A 27721-nucleotide genomic window follows, 5' to 3' on the forward strand; every position below is an offset into this window, starting at 1 on the left:
TTGAATGTGTTGCATGAGTTCACTGCAACACATTCAACGCACTGAATAAACATAGTTTATTCAAAATTAATCATCACCTTATTATATCAAAGTCAACGTTATGTTAGTAAAGTATTTTATTCAAATTAAGAGATCTAAGTAGCTCCAGGAGACGTAGGAAGGAAGAAGACGAAGAAGAGCATTTGTACAGTATCCATGGAGGGACAAACACATAGTAGTAAAGCTAGTAGGTCTACTAGCAAAAGTTTAGTTTCAAAGTCCAGTTGGCACACCAAAACAAAGTAAGACGTCGGTTTGAAGTATTGGTCGACATCATGGCTTTGTATACTCGCGTTTCGGGGTCTGTTGGTGTTATTACTCTCCAAAATCCTCCGGTTAATGCACTCAGGTAAGTTAAAGTAAAAACAGCGCTGGAGAAATGCTTTATGTAAAGTTAGTTTCTCGGGCGAAAATATGTTGTGGCTTATCTTTAAAATGGTTTATCTTTTAAATAAACATTACATGTGAATATCCATAATACATTAAAAAAAAGGGGAAACGTAAAAATAAATGTTTTGCTAACTAACCGCACTGTTAGCAGAAGATGAAATGTTGTTTTTATTCCACACGGTGGCGCAAGAGAAAAATTTTCTCTATAAATTTGTCTCTACAATAGATTATGTACAGTCTGTTATCACTACCCCTTAGGGGCCATCTGGTTGATGATTAAAAAAATAAATAAATTACTTGTATTATCTGTACAACGCGCATTATTAAAGTCAGATCCTCACTCTTTATGTTTGTGGTATTATTGTATCATGCCTCAAACAATATTTATGTAGGCCTCGAAGTGTTGCTGATTCTTATTATGAATATTCTGAATGTGTGTGTGTGTGTGTGTGTGTAAATGGAAAAGCTTCAGGATCATTAACCCTGATCTGGGGTGTTGAGTCAACAAAAATCACTATGAGCAAGGTGCGGTAGTCTGCATGGTTATATAGGAACTCAGGGTCACTAAAGGTGTCTCTTACTTTGGCCAATGTTAGTGACTTAACCATCAGGGAAACACTAAATAACAATAGCTGCATGGCAAGGCTGCAAGGAGAGAGAAACTACTGTGCAAAAATACTGTTGCTGTTTTGCAGTGTCTTTACCAAGTGGCATTACTCCTGCTGAGCCATTAGTAAATTATGATGTGTTTCAATTCACTCTTAAGGAAAATATCATGACATCTCTCAGTTAACTGTGACAAAATCACTAAACTAACAAAATTACACAAAATATACAAGTGTTAAATTAGGTCATATTCAGAACTATTGAAAACGTTAAAGAACTGATTGTTGGAGAGAAAAATACTTTGCACCTTGTGTACTTTAAAGTAGAATTTTACTTGTACTGTTAGGTATTGTTTTCTTTATTTAGATAAACGGGCTGAATTTCACCCCTTACCTAAATTAGGTTGTGCAGTACACATTTATACTATCAGAGATAATGCATCACAAAAAGAACACTGTATTTAATCATTTACTGATGGCTGTTTGCCAGAGAGCAAAGCTTTCTCTTTCAGGAACACCCTGTTCACACTCTAAATATTGCACACACACCTAAAACCTGTCCAGCACAAATACGTACAAGCAGACTAATCCTGTTTTTATTCTATTTAGGTCAGCATTTCTTAATGTTACAGAAGAATACTCTATATATAGCGTATATCATGCTCTAAATAATGCAAACATTTTAATTTAATAGCAGATGGTAGCTCTTCATTCTGATTTCACAATTTTCAGAAAATCACGATTAAATGGTGCAGTAACATTTTGTGCCAATCAAAATGTTATAAATCTTAATACTGACTCGTCCCATATTGATTTTGAATTTGGTAAAAGTAGGTATCCCTTAAGCCAGGTTAATAACAGCTTAAAGCCTAACAAAGTTGTAAATGAATGCACATGTTTTTCTTATTGCAGTGCAGCGGTGAGGCAGGGTATTGTTGACATGATGGACAAAGCGCTGAATGAGCCAGAGGTGAAGTCTGTGGTCATCTGCGGCCAGAGTGGAAGATTCTGTGGAGGTATACACGATTTTCTCTAATATCACAATGGCAACACAACTCGTAATAGTTTATTTTTCATATACACATTCAAATGTAAATAATTTATTCAGACTTTTATTCTGAAAATATCCTAAAAATGTTAAAAATAATTGAAATACAGTTAATAAAATTAATATAAATAAACATGAGTTAAAGAATATTAAAGTGTGTGTGACTAGGGCAACAAATAATAGTTAATTTAATTATTAATCTGCAAATCATATGCATGCAGTCATGTCTGTCTTTTTGTGTCAGCCTTCTGATTGTGTCATCAATGTGACTTTGTAAAACAGGAGCAGACATCAAGGAGTTTAGGACAAACATGACTGGGCCTCCACTGGTACCAATGATACACAGAATCGAGTCAGGAGCCAAACCAGTGGTGGCAGCCATAGAGGGGGTCGCATTAGGTGGAGGCCTGGAGTTAGCACTTGGTTGTCATTATCGCATCGCTCACTCTAAAGTTAGTTTGTGCTTTATATCTCTCTGTCTATGTGAGCCAGCACCTCTCTGATGTTTATGTACTCTCTGACTGTCTATTCACTGCATTGTCTTTTCATAGCACTTTCACTTGTTTTCTGATTGATCAAGAATGAAACCACTTCATCTGTGTCAGTCTAGAAAAGTAATTTTTTTTTCTTTCTTAGTCTTCTGAAGTTAACAGTTCTGTTTTATTTGTTTGCCAATAAATTTGTGTAAAAATCCACAGTGTATTTACTGCATAGAAAATCTGGAATATCATGTAAACCCTCTTTTAGATCTGTTTCATGTGCTAAATGTTGTGCTGTTGGGTCCTCACAGGCCAGATTAGGACTTCCAGAGGTGCTTCTGGGTCTGCTGCCTGCTGCAGGGGGAACCCAGCGTCTGCCTAGGCTCATTGGTGTCCCAGCTGCCTTAGATCTCATCACTACAGGTAGAAAAATATCTAGATATTGTGAGAAGTGTAAGAACCCTAAAATAACTGTGATGTTGACTAAATGAGGCCACAAAGGAAACTATCACTTCACTTCCTAATAATGGTTCATAGTCAGAGCTGTTTCAGCAGTGCTGTGTCAGCACTGGAATGCAGTCTGACTGCAGCACCTTAATGTTAAGGGTTATGGAAAGAAAAAAAAAAATACTGATGTGTTTTTTTGTTGTTGTTTTTCTTTTAACCAATCACAGTCTCCTTGGACATATTGAAGGACAGGATACTGTCAAGCTGCCCCTGCAAAATAGAGTTGGGGTAGAGCATGTTTGAGTAAGAAAAAAAAAAAACAAAACAAAACCCCACAAATATACAGACTAAATCTAAATATCTCCAAGGTTGTAATTTTCTCTACTGGGGAGGATTTTGAAAACTAAAATATGCAAATAGTGGAATGGAAGCTGCTGGAAAAAAGGAGCCAGGTAGGAGGTTTATTCTAGTTGTTGAATCTGATGGGTCAGTATTAGCTACTAAAACCACTAAACACTTTACATTCATTAAGGCAACAATGAAATCAAAACTATAAATTAGTTTTACAGAAGCAGCAGTCCATAACCTGAAGATAGACTCAATTATTTAATGCTCACAAATAAATAGCAACAAAATGGTTGAAAAAGAGAAATGAGACACTGTAGCAATTAAACATGAAGAAGTCTATGTATTCAGTAGAAATACAAATGAATCTATTTTATTTGGTAATGCTTAAGGAGGCTCTATAATTTACCGATAATAAGTTCTTATGTAGAAGACTGATTTTTGTGTTTGTCTGGTGTCATGAATTGGATTATTTAACCACAGTAATCTGTGCAGAAATTGTGAAGATTGAAAAGAAGACTTTAGCGTCAGAACTCAGGAAATGCAGCTACCATTACTAATGATCTGCTGATGTCCTACTGACCAGCAGAGGTCAGCATGTTTTAGGTTTTATCTCTTCCTCTAATTCCTACCATTCAATTTCATTAGGTCAACCAAAATGATCGTCATAAATGTGTTAACGGCAACTGTAATTCATCATCTTTTTCTTTCTTTTTACTCAGTTGTATTTATTGTTTTTAATTTTTGTCCCATTTTGCCATTGAAAATCATAAAGAAATAGAACCTTGTGGTGATACAGGTCACAGTTCATCAGTGATGATCATTATTGTTCATTGATTGATAATTTAGGATATCTTGCTGTGTAGATGACTTTTGTCTGTCCTACAGGCCGTCATGTGACTGCTGCTGAGGCACTGCAACTGGGACTCGTTGATGAGGTTACTGATCACAACACTGTGGATGCAGCTGTGAAGTTTGCTTTGAGTGTTTCAGGTAAGGTACAAAAAATAAATGGAGCTCAAGCTACTTAGTGGGATAACATACACTCACTCCACTGGTTTAAAAATCAACTCAGTGGAAGGAGGAGAAATTCCTTCAAGAGCAGTTATTTTAGGCAAGTCTGACATCAAGAAGTGTCGACATGTAGGCTGTGGAAGTCAAAGGAAGCAGAAAACACGGCAGCCAGATCCTCCACCACAAAAACCATGAATGTTTCATGGCTCTGTCAGATGTGTTCTGATGTCTTCACTGCTTTTGCTGTATTATTCAAAAGGGCGAAAAGGGACAAACTTTCTTAGAATATTAATAATAAGCCCTTGCAGTCATTTAGGATGATGAAGATTGCTGCATGCACGTGAATTAGACTCATTTACACACTGAGTGGATTCCTGAAGCGTTCCAGGTCCCTGCAGTTTAGGATGAATGATTTCTCAGTGTTTGTAAAGACAAGTCCATTCAGTTTTGCTTGATGGTGATAAAATGGGGGGAGAATACCAGAAAGCTTTGCTCAAATGAAAAATGAAACATTTTATGACTCCTCATCTTGTGATGAAGTGGATGTTATTCGAAAAACCAAGTTAGTCGATCTTCATAAAGGATGCTAGTCTAGCTTTTTCCACCTGCTTCAAGTCTTTATGCTGAACTAAGCTCAGTGGGCTCCTCTCTGTAGCCTCTTATTTAACATAAAGGCATTAGAGCAAATTTACAGTTCTTATAAACTGGGCTCATATGGATTATATAATGGGTTTATTTCAATTTCATTATAAATGGACTACAGTGAATTGGATTGAAGAGGACTGTGTCTTTAAAAATGCATGATCATGAATTAGAGTTATAAAAATAATGCTGTAATGAGCGAAATAGAGGGGGATAGCTCTGCTCATCAAGAAAGGAAAGAAGCACATTTACTAAACTCTGCTATCTATTTTATGTTTTTTTTTTATGTATTTTATGAATTTCTAAATCTTCCTTTTTCTTACAGTGGACTAAAACGGATGCCGCCCACTCTGGTGTGTGGTTATGTGTGTTTGAACATGTGAAGGGATGGTGTATTTTTCCTCTGTGGAGTCCCTGGTTGTACAAGGGCTTTCGATTCTTCTGCACAAAACAAACACACGTTGATGTTTCATGACTGTACTGCAGGTTTCGAATTTCTTTTTCAGAGCTGTCGTCTTCAGATGGTTTTTGCCTGATTTCTTAGCAGTTGAATTGTAAGGCATTCAACTGAGTAGGAAGTCTGTTTGTGTTTTAACATTGTGCCTGTAGCAACGAATCTCATATCTGCTTGACATGTCTACGGTTAATTCTAATTAATTGCACCTAAAACAACATTTTACTGTTTAAAGATTATGGCATAGGATTTTTTTTTATCTTCATACAGTTCTGCCAAGATGAGTGAGTGGGTGATGAAGTGAGTGCTGTTAAGTGAGTAAGGCAGGGAACAGAAGAGATGAGTTGGCATCAGTGACGCTTTTGATGGATACTACAAGCTTGTGTTGATTAGCATGAGAGTTAAATGAGGACAAGAAATGTGTGGTTAAATTTGCAAAATAAACATGAGTGTTTGTGCAAAAAAATTAAGTCTGCCACATCCTGAGATGCTTTCCCACTGTATAAATCTCACATGGCTACATATTTATGCAAAAAGTAGTATTTGCACTTAAACTGACGCACGTGCAGATGCACGCTTGCACACCCACCCACCCACACACACACGAACAGATTCAAGTCTCACTTGTGACGAGATTAACTTTTTTTTACCTCGGTGGTTGCAACATCTGCCCACTACATCTGTCGGGACAGCCAGGATTCCTATTTGCTGTAAATCCACAGCCCAACCATTTACAGATTAACTGCTACAATAATGCCTCCTAAATTACACTGAAATCACATCGCACGGCCACATAACACCTCACTGACTTTTGATTGTAGATGGAGTATTCAGTAGCTCACCTAAAATGACCTCCATCATTTATTCTTTATTGAAGATATGTTGCATTACAGAAAATAGTTTGTTATTGGAGAAAGTCGATACTATTAATCAGATATGGCATGCTGTCCCTTTAAGCTTCGCCATGGTGACCCAGTTTCTGGCCCAGGCCCACAGCTGAGTGTAATTCTGTGGAGCTGTGAAGGATTCTGACTACTGTCTCTTGTAATCACGTCAAGGGAGACAGTACAGGGAATTAAGATGCTTTTAACAAGGTTTTAAAACCGTGGCCATCTCCTTTACTGTCATTGCTCCTAGGCTTAAATCACAGCAGACAGGAATTTTTGTGTTGTAAAAATTTAGATTCTAACATCAAATCTTCTCCTGTTATTTAATCTGAAAATATCTCCTTTGCTCAAAAGCAAGGGAAATGCAAAACTCCCCTTCCGCCTCTTTTCTCTCAGTGTTGGAAATTCACTATTATGTTCAGAACCAAACCTTTGCCTTTTATTTATTCTCAGCTCTATGCTATTCAAGGTGAACTGTGACAGTTCATATGCAGGGTGCCTGTGATTATCTGGAAATTGTCTGTCAAATCAGTCTGCTCTTAAAGCTGCTGGACTGTCTAGTGATTGAGTTGATGAGTGTGTCTGACAAAAGAATTACACCCACTGACTTGTTGAGTGCGGAATGACAAATTTGAGTAGAGGAAAAAATGGTACCGATGGGGGAAATAGTTGAATTGTGTGGATGCTAATGTACAGAAATATGTTAATTTTTCATTTACTTCAAACAGTCATTTAGTCTCTTCCTCTTTTTTTTCAGGAAAATCTGTGGTTGCACGCCGTATAAGCACTTACCTATGCCCACGCCCCCCCGATTTGGATGCTTTCTTTGAAATGGCAATGCAGCAGGTGCGTCAGAAATCCCGTGGAGCCATAGCACCAGTTGCATGTGTCCAGGCAGTGCATGCAGCTGCCACTTTGCCCTATGCTCAAGGTATGGAGAGGGAAAAACAGCTGATGGCCACCCTCTTCGGCTCAGGCCAAGCCCGCGCTCTGCAGTATTTTTTCTTTGCTCAGAGAGCCGTCAGCAGGTGGAGTACGCCGAGTGGAGCCCACTGGGACACAAGCAAGCCCAGGCCAGTACATAAAGCAGCTGTCATTGGTAAGAGGGTTTTATTAAACTTTTAATTTGTATTTGTACTTGGTGTTCAGTTCATACAAATACACTGACTCATAAAATTATCTGTGTGGCACCTCTAAATTCACACTGCCTGTGAAAAATAAGTCCTCATTTACAAGCTATCCGAGTTTAATGGATAAACTCTCACTTCCCTGCAGGGAATATTGGATGCATGACAATCTGGATATGTGAAGCTCAGCAGCTTGTGCATTAAAATTGCAAGCTTTTGAAAGATTTCATGCATAGTGTATTTTGTCAGATATTTTAATGGCATTTAACACATGATTTTTGTCCTCTAAGGTCTCGGCACCATGGGGAGAGGTATAACTGTGGCCTTGGCACAGGCAGGGTTGTCTGTGGTTGCCGTGGAGACCCATGAGAAGCAGCTGATGGAGGCAAAGCAGGCAGTGTCAGGCATGTTGGAGCGGGGAGCCAAGAGAGGTAGAATGGTCTCTGCACATGATAAAGTTAGTTACAGCTGTAGCATGCAGTCTGTGGCAGACGTCGACCTGGTCATTGAAGCTGTGTTTGAGGACATGGCTCTGAAGAAGAACATGTTTCAGCAGCTGTCTAGCATTTGTAAACCAGGCACATTCCTCTGCACAAACACCTCTGGATTAGACATTGATCTGTTGGCCACTCAAACCCACAACCCAGAGCTGGTGGTTGGAATGCACTTCTTTGCTCCAGCCAATGTCATGAAGCTGCTGGAGGTGGTGTATGGGCAGCGGTCATCTGCTCAAGCCGTGGCCACTGCCATGCAGCTCGGAAAGAAGATGGACAAAGTCAGCGTGGCAGTTGGAAACTGCCGTGGTTTTGTGGGAAACCGCATGCTGAAACCGTATTTGGAACAGGCTTTATTTTTACTGGAAGAGGGAGCCACCCCTGAATTGGTCGATAAAGTACTGGAGGAGTTTGGATTTGCCATGGGTGTGTTCAGAATGTCCGACCTCTCTGGGCTTGATGTTGGCTGGAGAGTCAGGAAGGCAGATGGGTTGGTGGACCCTGATGCTTCAACAGGAAAGTCAGCTAGGATCCGACACGGCTTCAGGTACAGCCCACTGGGAGATCTGCTATGTGAGCAGGGACGGTTTGGTCAGAAAACAGGCCGAGGATGGTATCAGTATGACAGACCTGGCTCTCGGGTAGCTAAACCTGACCCTTGGCTGCACAGCTTTCTGGAAGAGTACCGAACCCGGCATGGATTGCTGGCACGGCGCATAGACCACCAGGAGGTGCTGGAGCGCTGCCTCTATGCCCTGATAAACGAAGGCTTCCGCATTCTAGAAGATGGAATCGCTGCAGGACCCGAAGACATTGATGTCATCTATGTGTTCGGTTACAGCTGGCCCCGCCACCGTGGAGGCCCCATGTTCTACGCCGACATGGTGGGTCTGACCAAGATCCTGGAGAGGCTGGAGCATTACCACCAGGCACACCCTGATGTACCCAGCCTGCAACCCTGCAGCCTGCTCAGGAAGCTTGTGGCCAGTGGCAGCCCACCCGTCTACAGATGGAGGGAGTTCATCAAGAAAATCCACAGCCAGCTTTGAAATCTAAACACACTTATCTGGTCTTGTGCTCTAATTAACCAAATGATTGTAAACTTACTCTGCGCTTTGAAACTCAACAGCCATTATTGATTTCTCATATATTGTGGTTATGTTTGATTATGTAAGAGGCTGCAGTATGTGCACTGAGGGACCAGTTTAGTATAAGCACATGTACAATAACTGTACAAACCAGAAAAATCAACATCCTGGTTTAGCAAGCATCAGATTCTTTGTAATATCAGCATTAAAAATGACTTCATTTCAATTATGTAATAGTTTGGAAAAGCAGAAACACTAATAACTCTGAATGTAGTTATAATTATGATTATAATAACAACATTGACACATTAAATGAGTAGGAAATAAACAAAGGCTAAATTAATAAAAATGTGATTGAGTTAGAGGGAAATAGTTTCACAACCGAGTATGAAGATGTGCAGAGCGTAAGTAATCTAGTAATTGACAGTAATGGAAGTAAATTGCTTAGGATGTAAAAGAAAAGATAATTTCATCAGAAGGAGGACAAATGATTGAACTGGACAGCTACAGGAGAAACTCTTGTGTAATTCAGTGAAGCCTTTAGTAGTTCTGAGTCTGACCAACGCTGCAAAGGATGGGAGGACTTGACCATTTCTCTTTGTATCTGGATATAGGGTTGGACAAAAAACCTAAAACGGCTTTGAATGCCACAACAGCAGGAAATGTTGAGACAGAAAGAAACATCTCTGTGTGGCTCTGTCAGTCAACCATGATGGACTTTGCAGGGTTCCAGTGCACTACAGGACGGTTGCACTCAAATATTTAGAATTTAATGCATATTGTCCATTCACAAATATTACATAATCACTTCATCACAGCTTAGCTTACTGTGATCATTTTTATAATGGTTAGAAATTAAATAAAATGGAAAAAATGCATTTCTTTCATATTCTGAACATAAAATATGATTTAAGAAAATTAAGTTGCAAATTGCAATTATTTGCATGACTATTTGTCAGCTCATGTTTTGTGAGTTTGACAGCCTGCATGGAAGTAAAAAAAAAATCAACAATGTAAAGCTATTGTTCAGCCTATAACAACATATTTCTATAATGATCCAAGTTTAATCCAATAACAGAAATTTATACCATTTGACTTAAAAAACAACTTTATTTTCCTACATAATTTCTATTATCTACAACTTTAACTGCATGTAAAATGTGATCGATGCTTTAATAAAAATGTGTCAAATTGGTGTATTGATTTGTGTGAATTATGTCGTTTTGTGTGTGTGAAATCTGCACTTTATGTACATTATGTACCCACACCTTCTGGCTTGTTAACTGTTAGTAGCATTTCTTATTATTCTTTAATCGAGGAAGCATTCCTGGAGGAGGATCAGAAAGCATTTCTTGTGGTCTTGATGTGTTCTGTTGGCTCAGCTCTAGAATTGACAGACGAGAGCTGAAGGGACGCACTGTTTTAAATGTGCATAACATAAATCAACGCCTCATTCTCAATTAAATCTTCACCTTACGTCCATCATCCAGGTTGCCACCTAGTGGCTGGAGACTACGAACGAGCAGCTGGATGATTCTGTTGTATAATGCTCCATTTTGTCTGCAAATACACTATTTGCAAACATTGAAAACATTTAATTTCTTAATTTTAGAATACTTAAGTATATATGTTTGCGTCATACTGTGTGGTTAAAAATGTAACATCCAAGCTTTAAATAGTGATTTTTAAAACCAATACCTAAAGTGGACTGGAGACTGCACTAATTTCAGATTCAGACCTTGATCTTTGAAGTTGTTAGAGGAGCTGATGAAAGCCTGGGTGCCTGTTTGAAGTGCGCACAGCAGCTGGCTTTGTGTTTGTGGGCTCCTCCCGTTGTGTGATGAAGTTGAGATGCGCGCGGTTGTACGGTACGCGCGTCACTAACCAGCGCACAGCTGAGGAGCTTCCCCGACGCGAGGGGAGGATGGAGAGATGTTTGGATCACGACCACAGAAGGCTTTGAATATGTCATAACGCGTCGTTAACTGATGCCCATCTACTTTTACAGGATGTATTTCCATCCTTTGTATGAGCGCTAAGCGAGCTGCTCTGGATTCAGAAAACCAGCACCGCGTCCTCCACCCAGTTGAAAAATCTTTCTAGGCTGCGTTGTACCGTAAAAAAAAAAACCAACCTTGACTCGGTTCCCGGTTCGACTCGGTTTATGCTTTAGTTTACTCAGCGAAACCGTGTTTGCGTTTTTTGTTTAATCTAGGCAATGTTGGCATGGCCGCCTCGGGAGCACATAAGTGTCCGAAGAGTGAGAAGTTGGACGAGGCGCAGGCTCTGGCCAGAAGCTGCGCGGGGAGACCAGACTTCCTGCCTTGCGATGGACTCTCCATCTGCGCTACGCACAGCCACGGGAAGTGCTTCAAGCTGCACTGGTGCTGCCACTTGGGCTGGTGTCACTGTAAGTTTGTTTTGCATGGTTTAATGGCTATCTGTATCGCCACAAACAAAGTCTTTGTTCCAGTAAAGGCTGGCTTTGTCATGTCCACGTTGTGAATGAGAAGCGAGACACACCGTTAGAGAGGCACATATGGCAGATAGCTATTACTTGAAATATACGTTTGATCATGAAAAAGTGCCCTGTATTATGGCACAAGAATGCAGACATTTTCTGCCCTGATCAAATTTTAAATCAAAATTTGAAAGATTACAAGAAGTTTTATACCATTCATTTCAAAGATCATGAAATTTAATATGAGACTAAAAACAGAACAACCGAACAACTCTTCAGAAAATGAATGCCTCAGGTTCTAGTTTTGTTTTTGAAGACTGTGACAAATGGATGTTTAACAGTCTTATGACACCAACACAAATCTGAGTAATCACTTTCATTTCTATTTTAAAGGGTAAGTCTGGTGGTATTCTGCATTCTGCAATGCCCGGAAGTCCCGTGAAATGTCACCACCAACCATAAACTGATCCTTTTAACAAGTGAAATGCCATTATTCCAACATGATGAAAGCACATCACTCTTTTATTACACGAGCATTGGCTCTACTGATGATTTAAAACAAATACCATGGGCAGCCGATGTGTTCTAATCCATGACTAAAAATAGTCCCCCAACAAAATCTACTCCTGAATTTAATTTTCAATAAAAAATGAGTCAGTTACTTTAGGAAATTGCACAGCTTTGAAGCACACAAGCATTCAGAAGCACATGCAATTAGGTCTTTATGACCCGTTTTTTAAGATATATGTCTTCAGTATAGGGAGGAGGATGGGGCTTGGGGCTGACCCTGAATGAAGGCGTAGAACATTAGATACTTTTCTTCCTCCTTTCTTTCAAAAGATTTTGACGGCAATAAGAAAAAATGACATTTGATACCAAGCAGATTTTCTTTGTTGTGTCCACATCATGCCCTTCCATAACATCAGCCAGTGTATTAATTTAAGCTGCTGTTCTTCACAAGCATTTTCTGTAGAATTCACTGTACTCAACAATCTCAGTATTCACCTCTACAGACCTTTTATCTTTGCCGTGGTGGAGGTGAGTTAAATATGGCCGCCGCTCCGATGGAACATGGACAATTTTCTTGTCACTTTGAGAGGTGTCAGTGACATTTTCAACACTTTTGTAGCTCAGACACTTTCTCTCCATTTGAACCTCTCTCGACCCGACACTTCAACACCAACGCTAAGTCCCAGTAGTTGTGCCTGAATCTGACAGGATGTCCATCTCTTTGTGCTGCCCCAATTTATCCCCATCTCTCTCTAGCTGCCCTGAAAATCCTCAGATCAGTGAAAAACACAATCACCATCTCGTCTGCAGCAGTCACTCGGGGCTTACAGTGTGCAACTACAGAAGTCACATTGTAATCTTTGCCGTGTAATCGTTGGATTTAGATGCCCGCCTCCATCCAGAATGAGCCAAGCGATTTTGAAATAATAGATGTGGCAGAAAAATGACAAATTCTTTCCAGTGTTTATTACAACCCACATCCAGCCTTTAGGATTCCGTGCAAAGCCCAGTCAGTGTTACATCATTTGTAAACACTCAGACTTGCTCCTCCTCTGTGTTTTTGAAATGTTGATCACTCTGGCTAAAAATATGCCACAAAACAATAAAAAGGAGCCTTTCATTATTTAATTCAGTCTCACTGTGTTATAGGACAAACAAACAGGCACGTCACACTGGAGCATCTCACCTTCACTTTTCACTGCAATTCACAGGTTCCCCATGCAGGATAGTCATGCACTAACAGTGAAAATAAACCAGCTTAGACTGCTGAATCAGGCAGAACCAGAGCTCACACTGAGAAAAGTATACAAGCCTTTGTGTGCAGTGCCTCCCTGCTCAGTTCAGCTCGCCTCACGCCCTTCTTCTTTCCAGAAATGCATAATAAAGGTGGACGCAAGAGAGCAAAATGTTGCAGCATCCTTATCTCATCATGTTTTCATTTTGAATGTGCCTGTGACAGTTGCCTGGAGTATAAACTTGTTCTGAAGCCGATAATTGTGCATTCACCACAGGGAACCCTGCTGGACTGCCTTTTTAATTACATTTTTAATAAGTTCCCAGGAAAGCAAACATAAAAGGTCACTATGTAGAGAGATTTGGCTCAGCATTTAAATTCTCAAACACGAATAATATCCATTATCTCAGTTCAATACGGGATTATTACCTGTGACTTAATTCCTTGCTTCTGTCATCTCTTATGCGCCACAGAAAACTGAGCATCTCCTTTAAAGCTCTCAGTTTAACTGTTTTCCAGTAGTCTCCATTTAGATGTCGCTTATTTGGCAGAGAAAATGGAGACAAACCAGAATTGGATGTAGGTGGTGGGAGGGTTCCCAGCTGGTGACAACAACATCAGTCCAAACCTCTCATTAGCAATAATTAGCTGTGTTTAGTGTCACCGCCAATATGTCACATCTGATGAGAGCTTTTGCTCACAGCACCACCAGAACCACCTGGTCTGAATGTGTTTCCTTTCACTTTATCCTCTACTGATTACAGTTACCAAGCAGAGTGATGAATTACTCATTAAAAAAAGTCTAACAGAGATTATAATGACACCTGAACAGTCTAGTCAGTCTGCTTGTTCTTTGTCAGCACTGATTCTAAACGCTGGGACTTATACTTGTTTTGTTGATGCAAGAAGTGGAATCTCTCTGTCAGACTATCTCAGCGGTGTCATCTGTCTCGCCACACAGGTGTGAGCTTGCAGCCCTTCTTAAAAGGAAATATGGAGGGTTTACTGGCTTTAGCTCGTCCCAGTATCAGTTGATTTAGTGACTGGTTTGAAATGCACTGCACTGCTGAATCATAAGAACTTTCACTTATTATAAAGTGATTGATAAGTTGTCAGTGCAGGCCTGAGGGGACGTTCCTGACTAATTGCTCATGTTTGTGAACTGCAGCTATTTTAACACTTTTAAATGCTGCTCAGTCAATGATGGTGAAAAGAATAGCACCAGCAAAGAAGTTCAACCAGGCAGATAGATAGATAGATAGATAGATAGATAGATAGATAGATAGATAGATAGATAGATAGATAGATAGATAGATAGATATAGATAGACTTGTTTGTTTCATAACAGAAATAGAAAGTTCTGAGACTCAGCTCCAGCACATGTAAAAATATTCTTAATAATTTACATTCACAGCAACAAATAAACACATTAAAAAAGTACTAACTATTTTGTGCTATTTAGAACATATTGCGGAGGGGATGAATGATGAATGATTTCTTATAGGTAGTAACATGAAAGAGTGGTGCAGGGGATGGGAGGGTTCCTCTGTGATGACGGTGGCTTTTTTTTTACCACTGAGCACTTGTACAGTTTAGCCAGAGGGAGTTGGGCACTTCTGGTTATCTTATTTGCCTGATTTATTACACCTAAGAGTTTGGTTTAAGTTGTAGTGGTAAGGAAGTTAAATCCGAATGAAATGTTATATATGTGGGTGGATTCAATGAGTGATTTAAAAACAAGGATTAAAATGTGGTGAGCCTTTTTGTTTGCCCGTCATCTCATCTTATAAGAAACTATGAAAACACAGATACAATCTACCTTTAGCTTAGACTGCTGGAGCCTAATGTCAATTTAAAATTTTAAATTTACACAGGAAAAATCAGAAAAGTTCAAATATCACACCTGATTAAAATAAAACGCAGGCAACTTCAAATTTCCATAAAGCAGTGTCAACTTTCATCCCTTATTCTGCCATTAAAGATGTCTCACACAGTTTGGTGTTTGGATTTTTCATTTTGCATTTGAATTAAACTAAAACTAAATTAAAGAAAAGAAAAACAAACCTGTTAATGAAAACACTTTAAGCTGGATAGCAACAATTTACACAAAAAAGTATGCTTTACAGGGTTTTAGGAGAAGTATGGAGAATAGTTCGACGATTAAAACTCAGAGGGTTATATAAGTAGTTTTCAGAGATTTCGTGCTCTTTTGTGACACTTGATTCACATGGTTTTGAGGGCAAAGTTATAAAGTGAGCTAATTGGACTTCTGTAGCCCACTCCTCATTTATGCTTGTTGTCTCATTAGCTACTATAACTCACTGGAATCTATAATACTTTCATCTTGTATTAACATGCCTACACTTGCTTTTTTGAGTGTTTTCACACTGAGACGTACATCTACGAGCAGTGCACTGCTAGTAGATGCCTGTGGGACAGAAATGTGGACTTGAATGTGAAATATTGTCCTCAATGGTGAGCATAAAGGTTTTCAGAAATTAGGGGGAGATATTTAAAAGGATTGAAAGGCACTTAATAGTTTTTTAATTTCAAACTACTATTTGCATTGTGGTTTAAAATTAAGCCCTAAGTTAGAGATCTGCTGATGTGGAGGCACAATCTTTCCCTATGCTTGACATTCTTCCTGAATCTTCTAGCAGTATCCTACTATGTTGTTATCACAACTGTGCCTTCTCAGCTACAGAGAGTGGGCAAATTAACTATTATGCATGGCTTTCTGGGTACTGGTTGCAATATTGCGATAGATTAATATTTGTTTTTATACATGCTGCTTTAATAGTAACCATGAATACACTGGGGCAACAAACACAAATCACCTGAGATTAAAACAAACAAATGTACACATATGTGGTGGGTGAAGCTTAAGTGCATAATTCGTCACTGAGAGAGGCTGAACAAGTAAGCAAATTAGTGCTACTTCAAGAAAATAAAGCAAATTATCTGGCTTAATCCGCTCTGCTAGCTTAATGCAGACATTGGCTATAATCTCGCCCCCATTTTGTTCCTCGCACTTTGGATAAGTAGTTGGTTGAGCTGCTCTTAAAAGTCGCAGCCATCTCCTTAGCAGTTTATTTTGTTTCTACAGGTTTAGTCTGCTCTGATAAGAAGTCTCATCAGCAGCTCGTGGAGGTCTGCACAGTTATCTGTGTTTTATCTGTGATAATGTTATGCTGTTATATTAAAGGTATATGAAGCCATTGCTATTGATGCAGCAGAATGCATGATTTAAGACCACGAAAGAGAACTGGGATACCTGGAAATAAAGAGAGAATAAACAAAATGCACACAGAAAGGCCCATCTGAAATTTGTTGCAGGAACCTTCTTTTTGTGAGGTGGAAAGGCTGGTCATAACCCCTAAGTGCAGATATTTGTTTAAAAGTTTGATTTACAGTTTTAACTAGGTTATCTATTAGTATGGCTCCACCATAGTGAGTGTCCCCAGTGACCATGTTTTTATGTTGGATAATCTTAAAATATCCATGTCCACTAACTTACTGTCCTTGTTCACCAGACCCACAGTGGCTTTCATTTTTTTTTTAACATCACCTTTTATTTCACTAACACACACACTGATTTGTTTAGAAGATGACTGAAATGTGTTTCTGTGTCTATTTTTATGGAGGGAGAAATAAGAAAACAAATGCCTCAGGTACGGATTGTACTATTTTCTTCAACCTTGATGACATTGCTTCGAGCAGGCAACTCATACAAAAGAAATCATCTTGGTACGGTACATAGTTAAAAGAGAATGTGATTCACATAGAAATACTTGATTGGCACAAGTGTAGATGTATTATCGTTAGCTATTTTTTCTTTTAACTTTTATAGTAGATGTCTCATCTGATCACTGGAGTTTCAAAAGTCAATAAATTGTCTGTAAAATGTTGGAAAAAGTTTTGCTTAACCTCTACACAGTGTCCTGCCCCTTTCTCAGCTGCAGAGTTTTGAGGTCTTTGTACTTTTTCATTGAGTTAAGAATTGTGTCCGCATATTGCATTGTTAAACAGTTTGTGCATTTATCGGGTATTTCCATAAGATGAGTGTGATGGGACAAGCATAGCTGTTTTAATACAGGCTACATTCCCATTAGAGGAAGATCTGCTTTTCTCTATGTTCTACATCTAACCAGCATGCACTGGTGCAGAAGTGGAACAGAGCTCTCTTTAACACATTTGACATTAGAACAGTGCATTCAAACATTTATTATATTGCAAGTTTTCATCTCAGCATTCACCAATGATATTGCTCTTTTTTTAATATTGTGCAGCCTTAGTTCGAGCATGTTATTCACCTGATTAGGCTTTCAATTTAATTTACTTTCTTAGATTTTGAAAAATTCAAAATCACAATTCATGAAACAAGTGTTTTAGGAGTGCTAAAAAAAAACTTTAAAAAACTTTTTAAGCTGGAAAAGCAAAATATTTGGAATTTTTACAGATGGTTACAGACTTCATGTTGGATTTCCAAGTGGGTGTAAATCTGGAACAGCGTCTGCGCTGACATGCACAAAACGGGAAACAGGAAATGACTTTCACGTGATGTTGGGTCAGATTGTCCTCTTCACTGAAACCTGAAACTTGTGTTGCTGCCTCTGCTGCAGCCGCTTTGTTAGACAGATTTAAACACAAAGAGTAGCGGATGTGTTAGTGGGCTGTGTCCACTGGCCAACTGGGCCCAGCAGCTGTTATAATGAATGGTAACAATCTGCTAAAATAACTGGTTTTTGGCAGTGGATTTGGTAGACTGCTGTCTTCAGCTAAGACAAGCAAAACATTAGACTGAAAGTCAGTTTCTGTATCTTTGAGAGAAACCAATTTTACAAAAAACTATATTATGTGCTGTGGGCATGTACTGAGCTTCCTGTCAGCAGACAGATGTACTGCAATTTAAACAGTTATGCTGAGAGGCTGATCGGCTGCATGTAGTGTTTTCCAGAGAATTCCCTCCTGCATTAAACCAAAGTATGCATCCCGTGGCTATTCACGAGTCAAGAAGAGCACATAGGAGGCATGTAAGATGGACATGGGTAGTAGAAAAGGAGTACTGTACTCACTCCTCTAGGGAAGCACTACCTGTCCTCCCCCCTCGTTAACCTCTAAAACTCTTGAATTTTACAACAAACCCATCTGCTTGTAAAACTAAATACCTGCTGATATAAAAACTCATTTTATCTATAGTTGAAATCTTTCTTAGTATTAGCTTTGAGAAGGGTCATGCACTAACTGTAATAGCATAGATCCTGGATGAATTAGTCGGGTTTTTGTTTTAAATACCTAGTTAATGTCAACTGTGGTTAACAGTCTATGTCATCTCATGGAAAGCCTTCCATCAGTACCTGTATAGTGAGCTGGTTGCTTTTAACAGGACTTATTGTAATGTGATGACAGATTGTTCCAGTAGAATTCCTCCTTTTCTCCAATCCCAGTGTTTCCTGCTGATGGTCAAATGAGTCCACGTTCAGTATGAAACACTGTGTCTGTGTTAGTGCTGAAAAGCTGCTAATGTGTGATTCTAAGCTGACTAAAAAAATCTGACATTTACTTTTTAAGCTGTAAATGGCTGTTTTTTTTTTCTTTTTTTCCCCCCACCATTCTGTCTGTCTTTAATTGAAACAGGACTAGAGATTTCCTGTGACATCAAGTCCGCTATGCATATCAAATCCTCAGCAAACTACAAAAATAACAAATCATTTTTTATGTTTTCAAGCAAATTTGCTATTTAAACTTTACTTTTAAAGGGTAATACTGGAACTTTCTTTTGTTTTGTCAACTTCTACCACTTTGGGACTAAAAATGTTCAGATTTGTTAGTGTAAACAAAACCTGCCATCGACTAATTCTGAATTATTCATTCAACTATTGTTAAAATAATATTTTACACATTAATTAACTGCAACGTTGCACTTAGTGACAGGCTTCGTTATAATTGCCATAATCGCTCACTGTTTCATACACTGTTTTTGGTTGGGTTTATTTTTCATCTGATTTATGACCTAATATAAGATAATTAAAATTTCAGTATTTTTATGGTATTTTCTGTTAGTGAAAACCTAAAATAATACACCTTCATAGACAGACTTCTTCTAATTGCTCTTGTTTTTGATGAGGACGTCTGATCTTTGTTAGTATGGAAATACGAACACCACATGGGGTAAGTAGGGGGGAGCCAGGGTAGAGGCCAGCTAACAGCTGTCATGTGAGGGCTGCAGCATATCTGGAAAAAGACAGCTGAATGTAAATAAAGCTGCTTGAACTGAACTGTATGTTTGCGCTAGTTTTACTTCTCACTGAGCAGCGTTGCTGCAGGGAAATCACACATTTGCTATTTTTATTCAGACTTTTGGGTACTATTGCATACATTCATGTAGGATATTGTTACTGTAGACTGAACAACAAAATGCAAGACAGAAGAAATCTGAAGCAGCCAACCAGCAGCTTGTGTGTTACGAGCATATCAAGATATTTAAGGCATTCTGTATCTGACCCTTAAAAAAATGCAACAATTGCTAAGTGAAGTGTATTTTGTTCATAAAAATGGACACGCAATGTCAAATTCTTTTCATGATTTCTTACATTAAATGTAAAATAATGTATTAAAATCCATGGTTGCATCACATTTCTAGCTATTCATTCATCAGACACATTTACTGAAAGAAACTTAGCAGTGAGAAATGCATTGTGGCATCATTCTGTTGTCTATTTTCAGCCAGAGACATTGTGTTTTTGTGCCTTAAGCTAACCAAACAGCAAGAAAAAGCTAAAGTGAAACAATACAGGACAGGAGACTAGCTGCTATTTAAAGCCTCATGCAAAGCAGAGGAAGAGATTTGTTCCGTCAACGTTTCACAGTAAACGTGAAATCATCTTTTATAGTACTTCATAAATTATCATATACATTGAAAAAAAATTAACTAATTACAGTACCAGTAGAAAACCTTTGTACTTTTAAAGTCTTAATGTTTTCAAAATTAGGAGCAACCTTCCACGGATGTCCATGATCTGGTCAAGATGATCCACACACAGATTCTCAGATGGAAAATCTCTCCATTAATTCGCAAGATGAGCGTGGCTGCTTTGCAAAAGTTTATATAATCTAAAGGCTGTATTGGACATATTTTTTTATGACTTTCACTAAATATAATAAAAGCATGTTTATCATTTTAAATGACTTTGTTATTTAGTGCAGCTGGTGCAGAAAAGACATGTGGGCAGATCACATTTCCACAAGATTTCAAGTGATTTGAATTGCTACAAATACCAGATATATTTTCATGCCGAGTTATTTCTAAATACTTCATCCTTCCATTTTCGAATCAGTAAATACTTCAATATAACCCTTTGTTTGTATTCTTGTTAAAGAATACAAACACAAATAAAAAGGAACCTTTATTTATTTATTTTATTTTATTTTATTTTTTTTACATGAATCAGTTTTGTGGCCACTTCATGAAATTCTGTGACACTTTTGTTTTATAACACACACACACACACACACACACACACACACACACACACACACACACACACACACACACACACACACACAAACAAACAAACAAAAAAATCTTGTTTTTAAATTTATTAATAATTACTAAGCCCAATGTCTAAATCTTTTCGCCAAATCTATTTTCAATAAATATTTTAAACCATGCAGTGTTTTGTATGCATTCAATGTCTTTTTTTAACCCACTGTTGCTGAAACCAGTCCAGCCTTTAAAGAGAGAAACATTGTTTTTTTTGTTTTTTTTTTTACTTGGGAATTCTCGTTTCTTTATTTTAGTCAGACTGATATAAGTGAAATTAATTGCACACACTGTTTTGTCCCTCAGGGCCAACAGACATAGAGATTTTTCTGTGTAGACATGTACTTGCTGTGGTCCTTAAAGGCTGCCAAAGACAGCCAGTGTTTGTGTAACACCAGCTCCGTATGTCTGCATGCGTTGTTGTCCGAATGGGCATCTGCCCGTCCCTCAGTAGCTCTTGGTATTTGAAACTCCAGATGGATGAATGCAATTAGATGTAATATGCTAAAAACTAAATGTCAATGCATCGCCTTTTACAGCTTTAGCTCTCATTTGTTGCCGCTCTCTTGTCTGCCAAAATGGGCTCATCTCATTCCGAACATGGGTCGCTGAGTTTGCCTCATTTAACAGGAGGGCTGCTGCTTCCCCCTTTTTTGTCTGCATCAACATCAGCTCCTGTATTTTATGCTAACAGCATTAAGATGTAGCGCTTGAGCCACATCCTCTTTTAATCACTTCACGTGGGTGGCTGACACAGGCCTATGTCATTTAATTACAAAATGATCAAATGAATGAAAATTCTTCAAAGACTGTGCAGCCGATTTGTTAATCTAATCATTTTGCACATTGAGCAAAACAAAAGAGAAGCATTTCCCTACTCTGAAGGAGCTTTATGTTTTTGATGTAACCTTAGGAAAAAAGGTTTTGAGTGAGTGGATCCCTCTAGCAGTTGAAACAAAAGACAAAGACACCGTGAAAGTAAAATGCGTAAGCCTGTCGGTAGTTTCTTTCCTTCTCCTGGGAGCCAGTTAAACACACATCTCAGCGACACTATTCAGGCAGCACAGCTTAGAGTCGGAGGCAGTGGACTGCAAACAGCAAGCAACATTTTGGAGTAGATAGTTTGCCCTATCAACACCACTGCATGAGTCACCACATCAGGCAGTGGAAGGTGTTAGAATATTTCTAAATGAAAATTGAGGCCTTACATTTGTTCCCTCATTGAGAATTTGTGTGATATTAAAAATGACAGCATTCATTGTGTGAGTAATCCTGGTGTAAATTAGCACTGCATCATGTGTGTGAAACTGGAGAAAAAAAATCAGTCTGCATCTTTTATCTTATGTCTGCATGTTTGTAATGAGTCTTGAGTCAGTTTAAATGCTTCAGTTTGGATGTTTGGTAAGACCTCATATGTTGATTGCAAGAAAACCTTTTTTCTTTTGCCTTTCGCAGAAAAAGTGCTTTGTGATGTAAAAATTGCTACTATCCCCATGGAAGGATGGATTATTGATTATCAAGGATAGATGATTCAAAAAGCACGTCCTTGACGATGACTAACTGAAAGCATGTGCTTGTGCTTATTTATATTTGTACAAGTATTATGCTGTCCTACTACTGACCCATGAGATTAGGGTTAAGTCTGGTTTTATGACTGAAATACTTGTTTTGAGTGCAACAGAACATTTTTGTTGTATAGGTTTGATGAAAGATTCATACAAATGCTTTTTTGTTGTGCATGTATTCATCATCAGATGCAGGAAGATACCTCCCTTTGTTTCATCTCTTTCCAAGTTGAAGAGGTGTACATGTTCGCCAACTGTGGTGTGTTCAGTCAGCCAGAACAGAGCATCATTAGCATTCACTGAGAGATGTGTTTCTGTCCACTACATAATTACAGTAAGTCTAATATGAAGTTGAAGTAACCTTCGCTTTGATGCCCACAGCAAAATTTGCTCCATGCTTTTAACTCATCTCATGTATTAGGAGCAGTGTGCAGCTATAGCTCAACAGCTGGCTACCATCTCGTGCTCTGGAACCAGTTTCTTGGTCAAGGTCAGTGTGTCGAAGGCAGGAGAATTAACTGAGTGTGTTTTTAATGTTGGGAGAAGCTTCTGGAGGAAAGCAGCAGCATCCTTGCATGGTGCTGGATCAGGGTCCTCTTAATGTGAGGTAACAGTACTAACCTCTGAGATACAGCTCTGCTCATGCATGCTCTCTCCTTATAACCCTGTGTTGGTTTTCACCAGCTCCTGTGGAAAATATCTGCCTAATTAACTGTTAGATGTCCCTTGCTATTCAGGAACTTTGTGGTTTTGTGCTTGATTGGTTGTTGGTTTTAACATATAAAAATTTAAAGAATTGTCACTGTTCTCTAACATCTTTATATTTTAGCATCTCAAGGGTAAATTTTAGCTTTTTCTTAAAATACACATTTTTTTTTTCATTAATTAACAAGTGACATGGTTTTAAAATAGCAGCATGTCAGTTTTAAGACCTTGTCCCCCTATAGCATTTTAGGCTTTTTTAAATGTAACCTCAGACCTGTTGGGTCTCCAAAAGGTTAAATATCAGGGTTGCTGTCACCAGGACTTTTAACTTCAGCTGAGTTGACTTGATTTCTGGGGTCATATTTGCAAATTTTGAAGTTAATTTGGTACATAGACTGAATCAAGATGCTTAGTTTTTTCAGCATCTTCCTAGTGGAGTAACTTCAAAGTTTGTCATGTGATTATGCACCCGGTCACAGTGCTGGTGGTGTTAGACGAGACTTGTGGTACAACTAAAGGTGAAATGTCCACATCTCAACAAAAAAATAAAGAATAATTCATTTACAGCTACAGTAACTGACTAATTTCTTATGTCCTCAGCTGACTTAGATTTTTACTGTAATAAATATACATTATTACAAATTAAAGAATTAAATAAGGTTTATCGCCATGGCACCATTCAATGCTTCCAGGTCATCTCTGGAAGAAAGTTGTCTACTGACCAGAACTGCAAATCAAATGACACAAGCTAAAAATACTGCAGTGTTTAGTGCTGCGTGCTCAGGGAATAACTTTGTAAGTTTGTCATGATGTACAACAACTTATTGAAGTGGGTTTTTGAGTTTATGGGGAAATATGTAATTATGTAAGAAAAGTTTACTTGCTAGAATCTACACATAAAGTAGTGCAGACCAAACTTGAAAAAATTTCTGGCACATTTACAGATCAGTCCATTTCTACAATATACAGTAATGGCATTTGGTATGTGTATGCCGTTGCTTTTTTTTACTTAGTATATATTGTATATTGAAACCTTGGTTGTAAATAAATTAGTTTTATTATAAGTATCCTGATTCCAACTCGTTGTTTTACTGCCCTTTTCACCCCTAAACTAAGAGGGTTTGTTAGAATGAGAAGTGAGAACAGTACTGTGACCTTTTCTGTGTTATATTGTATATCATGAACTATTCTGCGTCAGAGTTGTGGAAGTCTTAAGTGACTGGTGGATTCAGTAATGTCCTTGACTCCCATTTATGTTTGCAAGGGGATAGATCCTCAAAAAATGTATTCTATAAAAGGTTGAAATTTTCATATTATGATTGGATATGACACAATTAAATCTCGAAACTGTAGTGATTTGCTGTTGCTTGCTATTTCATCTCTCCTGTTACATTCCGTTTTTTTTTTGTTTTGTTTTTTTAACTAAATACGTTATGAAAACAATATGTGAAAGTTAAATACAAAATAATGTCAAAACTGTTTTCTTTAAGACAAAAAAAATAAAATAAAATAAAATAAATAAAAATCTGAATTTTTCTTTTTCTTCCCTTTCAGGTAAGTACGTGTACCAACCCATGACCAATGTGTGCCAGCTGCCCAGTACCACTGTGCCACCTTTGGGCTCAGAGTGCAGCAACACCATGGACCTGTCTGTCTCTCTGGCCGAGCGCTTCCTGAAGTTGGCCCCGAGTTTCCAGTCCCCACCACACTTGGAGTCGCCCAAGTACTGCGTCATCGCAGACCTGTTTGTGGATGACTACATAGTTAAACGGATCAATGGAAAGATGTGTTATGTGCAGCGCCCCCCACCTCCTTTACCAGAACCACCTCGTCCTCCTACCCCTCTCCCACCAGCTCCAGAAACACGGCAGATGCCCATAAATCCCACTCAGCCTCAGCAACCGCTTAAGACACCACCGCCACCACCAACCCAGCATACACCTCCACCTGTGCAGCCAGTCCAACAGGTGTACAGTGATCACAAACACCCCTCCCCTGTTGATAAGATTAAAGGCCCCAAAATGGACCACTGCTCCTCTCCGTCCAGCTCCGAGGACTCTGGCATCAACGCACTGGGTCTGCACTACTTGGAGTCCTGTGAGGAGGAAAGTGAGGAGGAGGATGATGAGTTGAGCACAGATGGGAACTCCAGCCCCGGGAGTCTCTGGGACCAGGACGACTGTTCTCTTCTTTCTCCCTCCAAATCTATGATAGAAATCATCGAAAAGATTGAAACAACTGTGTAACCGGCACAGTGTCGACATGGACGCCTAAAGAGCAGACTCTTACAACTGAGAATAACAGTAGGATTTATTTACACCAACCAATAAGGAACAAACCCCCTCTAGTGCTTCTGCAGGAGTTTGCTGGAGTGTTGTTCGGACGAATTTGTTTTCCTGCAGGTGGTTGAGGACTGTATGCCCACAACCTCATGCAGCCTCTCCTTTGTCCAATTTCCCTGCATGGAGTTCATTTTTAGAAATTATTAGAATAAAGGAGGAAGCACAAGAACATCAAACACATGCACAGTGGACCAAAAAGATCTCCTCAACAGAGTTATATAGTGAAAAAGCTGAAAGAATCTAGAGTAGAGGTAAGAGGATAGTAAGACAAATTAGAGGGCTTTTTGTGAGACTTCTTGGTAGGTTTATTATTGGAGCTGAAAGCTGAATCATGTTTGAAGAAAGGCAGTATGTTTCATGATAATAGTGAGCAGCTCAGTAATTCTTAGTGTTCTCCTGTTGTCGCTATGTCAGACTTTTAGTCTAATTCAGCATTCAAGTGGCAGATAGGCACACCATCCCTTGTTCTCTGGTCAGAGGCTCCACCCACACGAATCTACTAATTCTGACACTTCAGCATAATGACTACAAGGCCAGCTACCTCTCATGGGCCTAAAGCACATCAGCCTTTTTAACCCATTAATGGCTCTGCTCTGAGCTGCTGGACTGACCTGCTCTCATCACATTAATGAAAAGATTTTGGATCCACAGTTTGTCTGCACTTTACTAACACGATCAGAGGTGGGAGGTCGGTCAGTCAGCAGGTTGGTATTTGACAATCAAGGATTACACAGAAGCACATTCCTATACGGTACCTGCCAGTGAGGACCAAGGCTACTTCTATTTATCAGGCTTTGACATGTTATTCTTCTGACCGCCTTTTCTGGTCTAGCCCAACTGAATTGCAGTGCAGTTAAGGTTAAGACAGGGTGTCAAGCAAAACACGACTTCCATTGACCTCTGTTAGCAGCCAGGAAATTGAAAGAGCATAGTACAGAGTTGTCTTTGGCACAGCTACAGTGACTAAAGTAGGAGCAATGTCATGCTAGAGGCTAGTAATACATGATGTAGAGGGAATATATCAATTTTATTCTTATTAACATATATTATAACACATATGCATTGTTATTTGCTTCTGGGGCTCTTGAGTGTGGATTGTCTTTGTACTGATTGAAGAAGATGGTGGGAAATAAGTAGATTAGACTAATGTGTCACGGATAACTTGTAATATTGGGCAAAAATGATCATTCATTCCATTTTTAAAGGGTAATTACAGTATGAGATGGGATGCTGAATACATGTTGTGATGTTGTGACTGATATAAGAAATGAGCCAGCCTCCTATTACTTTGTGAAACAAAGCAGGGCTGGGTCTTTTCAGTTCCATGTGGGTTTTGTTTTGTTTTGTTTTTTGTTATTTCAAGTGACTTTCTGGAGAGTTATCAGGAAAAATCACCAAAAGTTTCACTAATTCAGAAAGTATTGCTGCAATTCTTTGAGCACTAGCTATTAAAAAAGTAATTTTGCTTGATTGCATTCATTCCCTCTTGTCACCAAATCCAATTGAACAGATTTTATGAGTCAGAGTGTTCTAAGAGCTGACAAATATTACATCAGCTCTTTAATTTAGGTGTTTTTTTTATTATTCAAGGACAGCCCTTGAATAGAGTCCCTATTAATGCAGTTTGAAGCATATGTTATGTTCTTATTATTGTTATATTATTTTCATATGAATAAATCGTAATGAAACTGACTTTCTTCCTGTCTTGGTTTGTCTGTTGCAGCCAGTGTTGACATTTCTTGAACTGCAAGAACGCCCTTTGCATGACACAAGGATTTGTTTATTTGTTTATTTTGTTTGGATCCCCATTAGCTTCCACAACTGTGGTTGCTAATCTTCCTGGGGTCCAAAATCAGCATACAATTTTACAGTTTATTAATACATAAAATATAAAATTATTCAATAACTGTAAAAAACAGCAATATACAGTAACATTATCATAATGGAGAACCATGCAGAACAAAATACTCTTTACACAATAAATAAATATCAATAGTTCATCTCTAAGAATCTCTGCTTTATAATTTTCTTAAAAATTAATAGGTTTTGGATTTGCCTAACACTGGATGGGAGTGTATTCCATTCTATAGCGGCCCTATATAAGATGGTTTTCTTCATGTAATTAGATTTTGGGCTTGGAACTATGACCATGCTGTTACTGACTTGGCGTGTCACATACTCATGACAATGACCACTGAATAATATTTTGTCTTTAAAATAATTCTGTGTGTTATTTGCCAAGACTTTATACATGAACAACAGAAGACTACATTTTACTTTTGCTTTCACAGTTAGCCAGGAC

At 38.6% G+C, this 27721-nt stretch overlaps 2 protein-coding genes across 4 annotated transcripts; both read left to right on the forward strand.

Moving 5' to 3' along the window:
• Nucleotides 1-114: 114 nt before the first annotated feature.
• ehhadh (enoyl-CoA, hydratase/3-hydroxyacyl CoA dehydrogenase) lies at nucleotides 115-10254 on the forward strand. The gene is made up of 7 exons (XM_042002041.1): nucleotides 115-388; nucleotides 1947-2050; nucleotides 2365-2534; nucleotides 2873-2984; nucleotides 4242-4346; nucleotides 7108-7449; nucleotides 7768-10254. The coding sequence occupies exons 1-7, from the start codon at nucleotides 315-317 to the stop codon at nucleotides 9018-9020; spliced, it is 2160 nt and encodes a 719-aa protein (XP_041857975.1). The 5' UTR covers nucleotides 115-314; the 3' UTR covers nucleotides 9021-10254.
• A 684-nt stretch (nucleotides 10255-10938) lies between these two features.
• zgc:162707 (UPF0524 protein C3orf70 homolog B) lies at nucleotides 10939-27111 on the forward strand. Of its 3 annotated transcripts, XM_042002691.1 has the most exons (3): nucleotides 22532-22706; nucleotides 22794-22862; nucleotides 24632-27111. In XM_042002691.1, exons 1-3 carry the CDS (start codon nucleotides 22679-22681, stop codon nucleotides 25321-25323), a joined length of 789 nt encoding a protein of 262 aa, XP_041858625.1. In that variant the 5' UTR covers nucleotides 22532-22678; the 3' UTR covers nucleotides 25324-27111. The 3 variants fall into 3 exon arrangements, with proteins under 3 accessions (XP_041858624.1, XP_041858625.1, XP_041858626.1); XM_042002690.1 differs by lacking the exons at nucleotides 22532-22706; nucleotides 22794-22862 and adding an exon at nucleotides 10939-11469; XM_042002692.1 differs by lacking the exon at nucleotides 22794-22862 and having other exon boundaries at nucleotides 22535-22706.
• Nucleotides 27112-27721: the final 610 nt, after the last annotated feature.

The sequence above is a fragment of the Melanotaenia boesemani genome, chromosome 12 (assembly GCF_017639745.1).
Source record: "Melanotaenia boesemani isolate fMelBoe1 chromosome 12, fMelBoe1.pri, whole genome shotgun sequence".
Lineage (NCBI taxonomy): Eukaryota > Metazoa > Chordata > Actinopteri > Atheriniformes > Melanotaeniidae > Melanotaenia > Melanotaenia boesemani.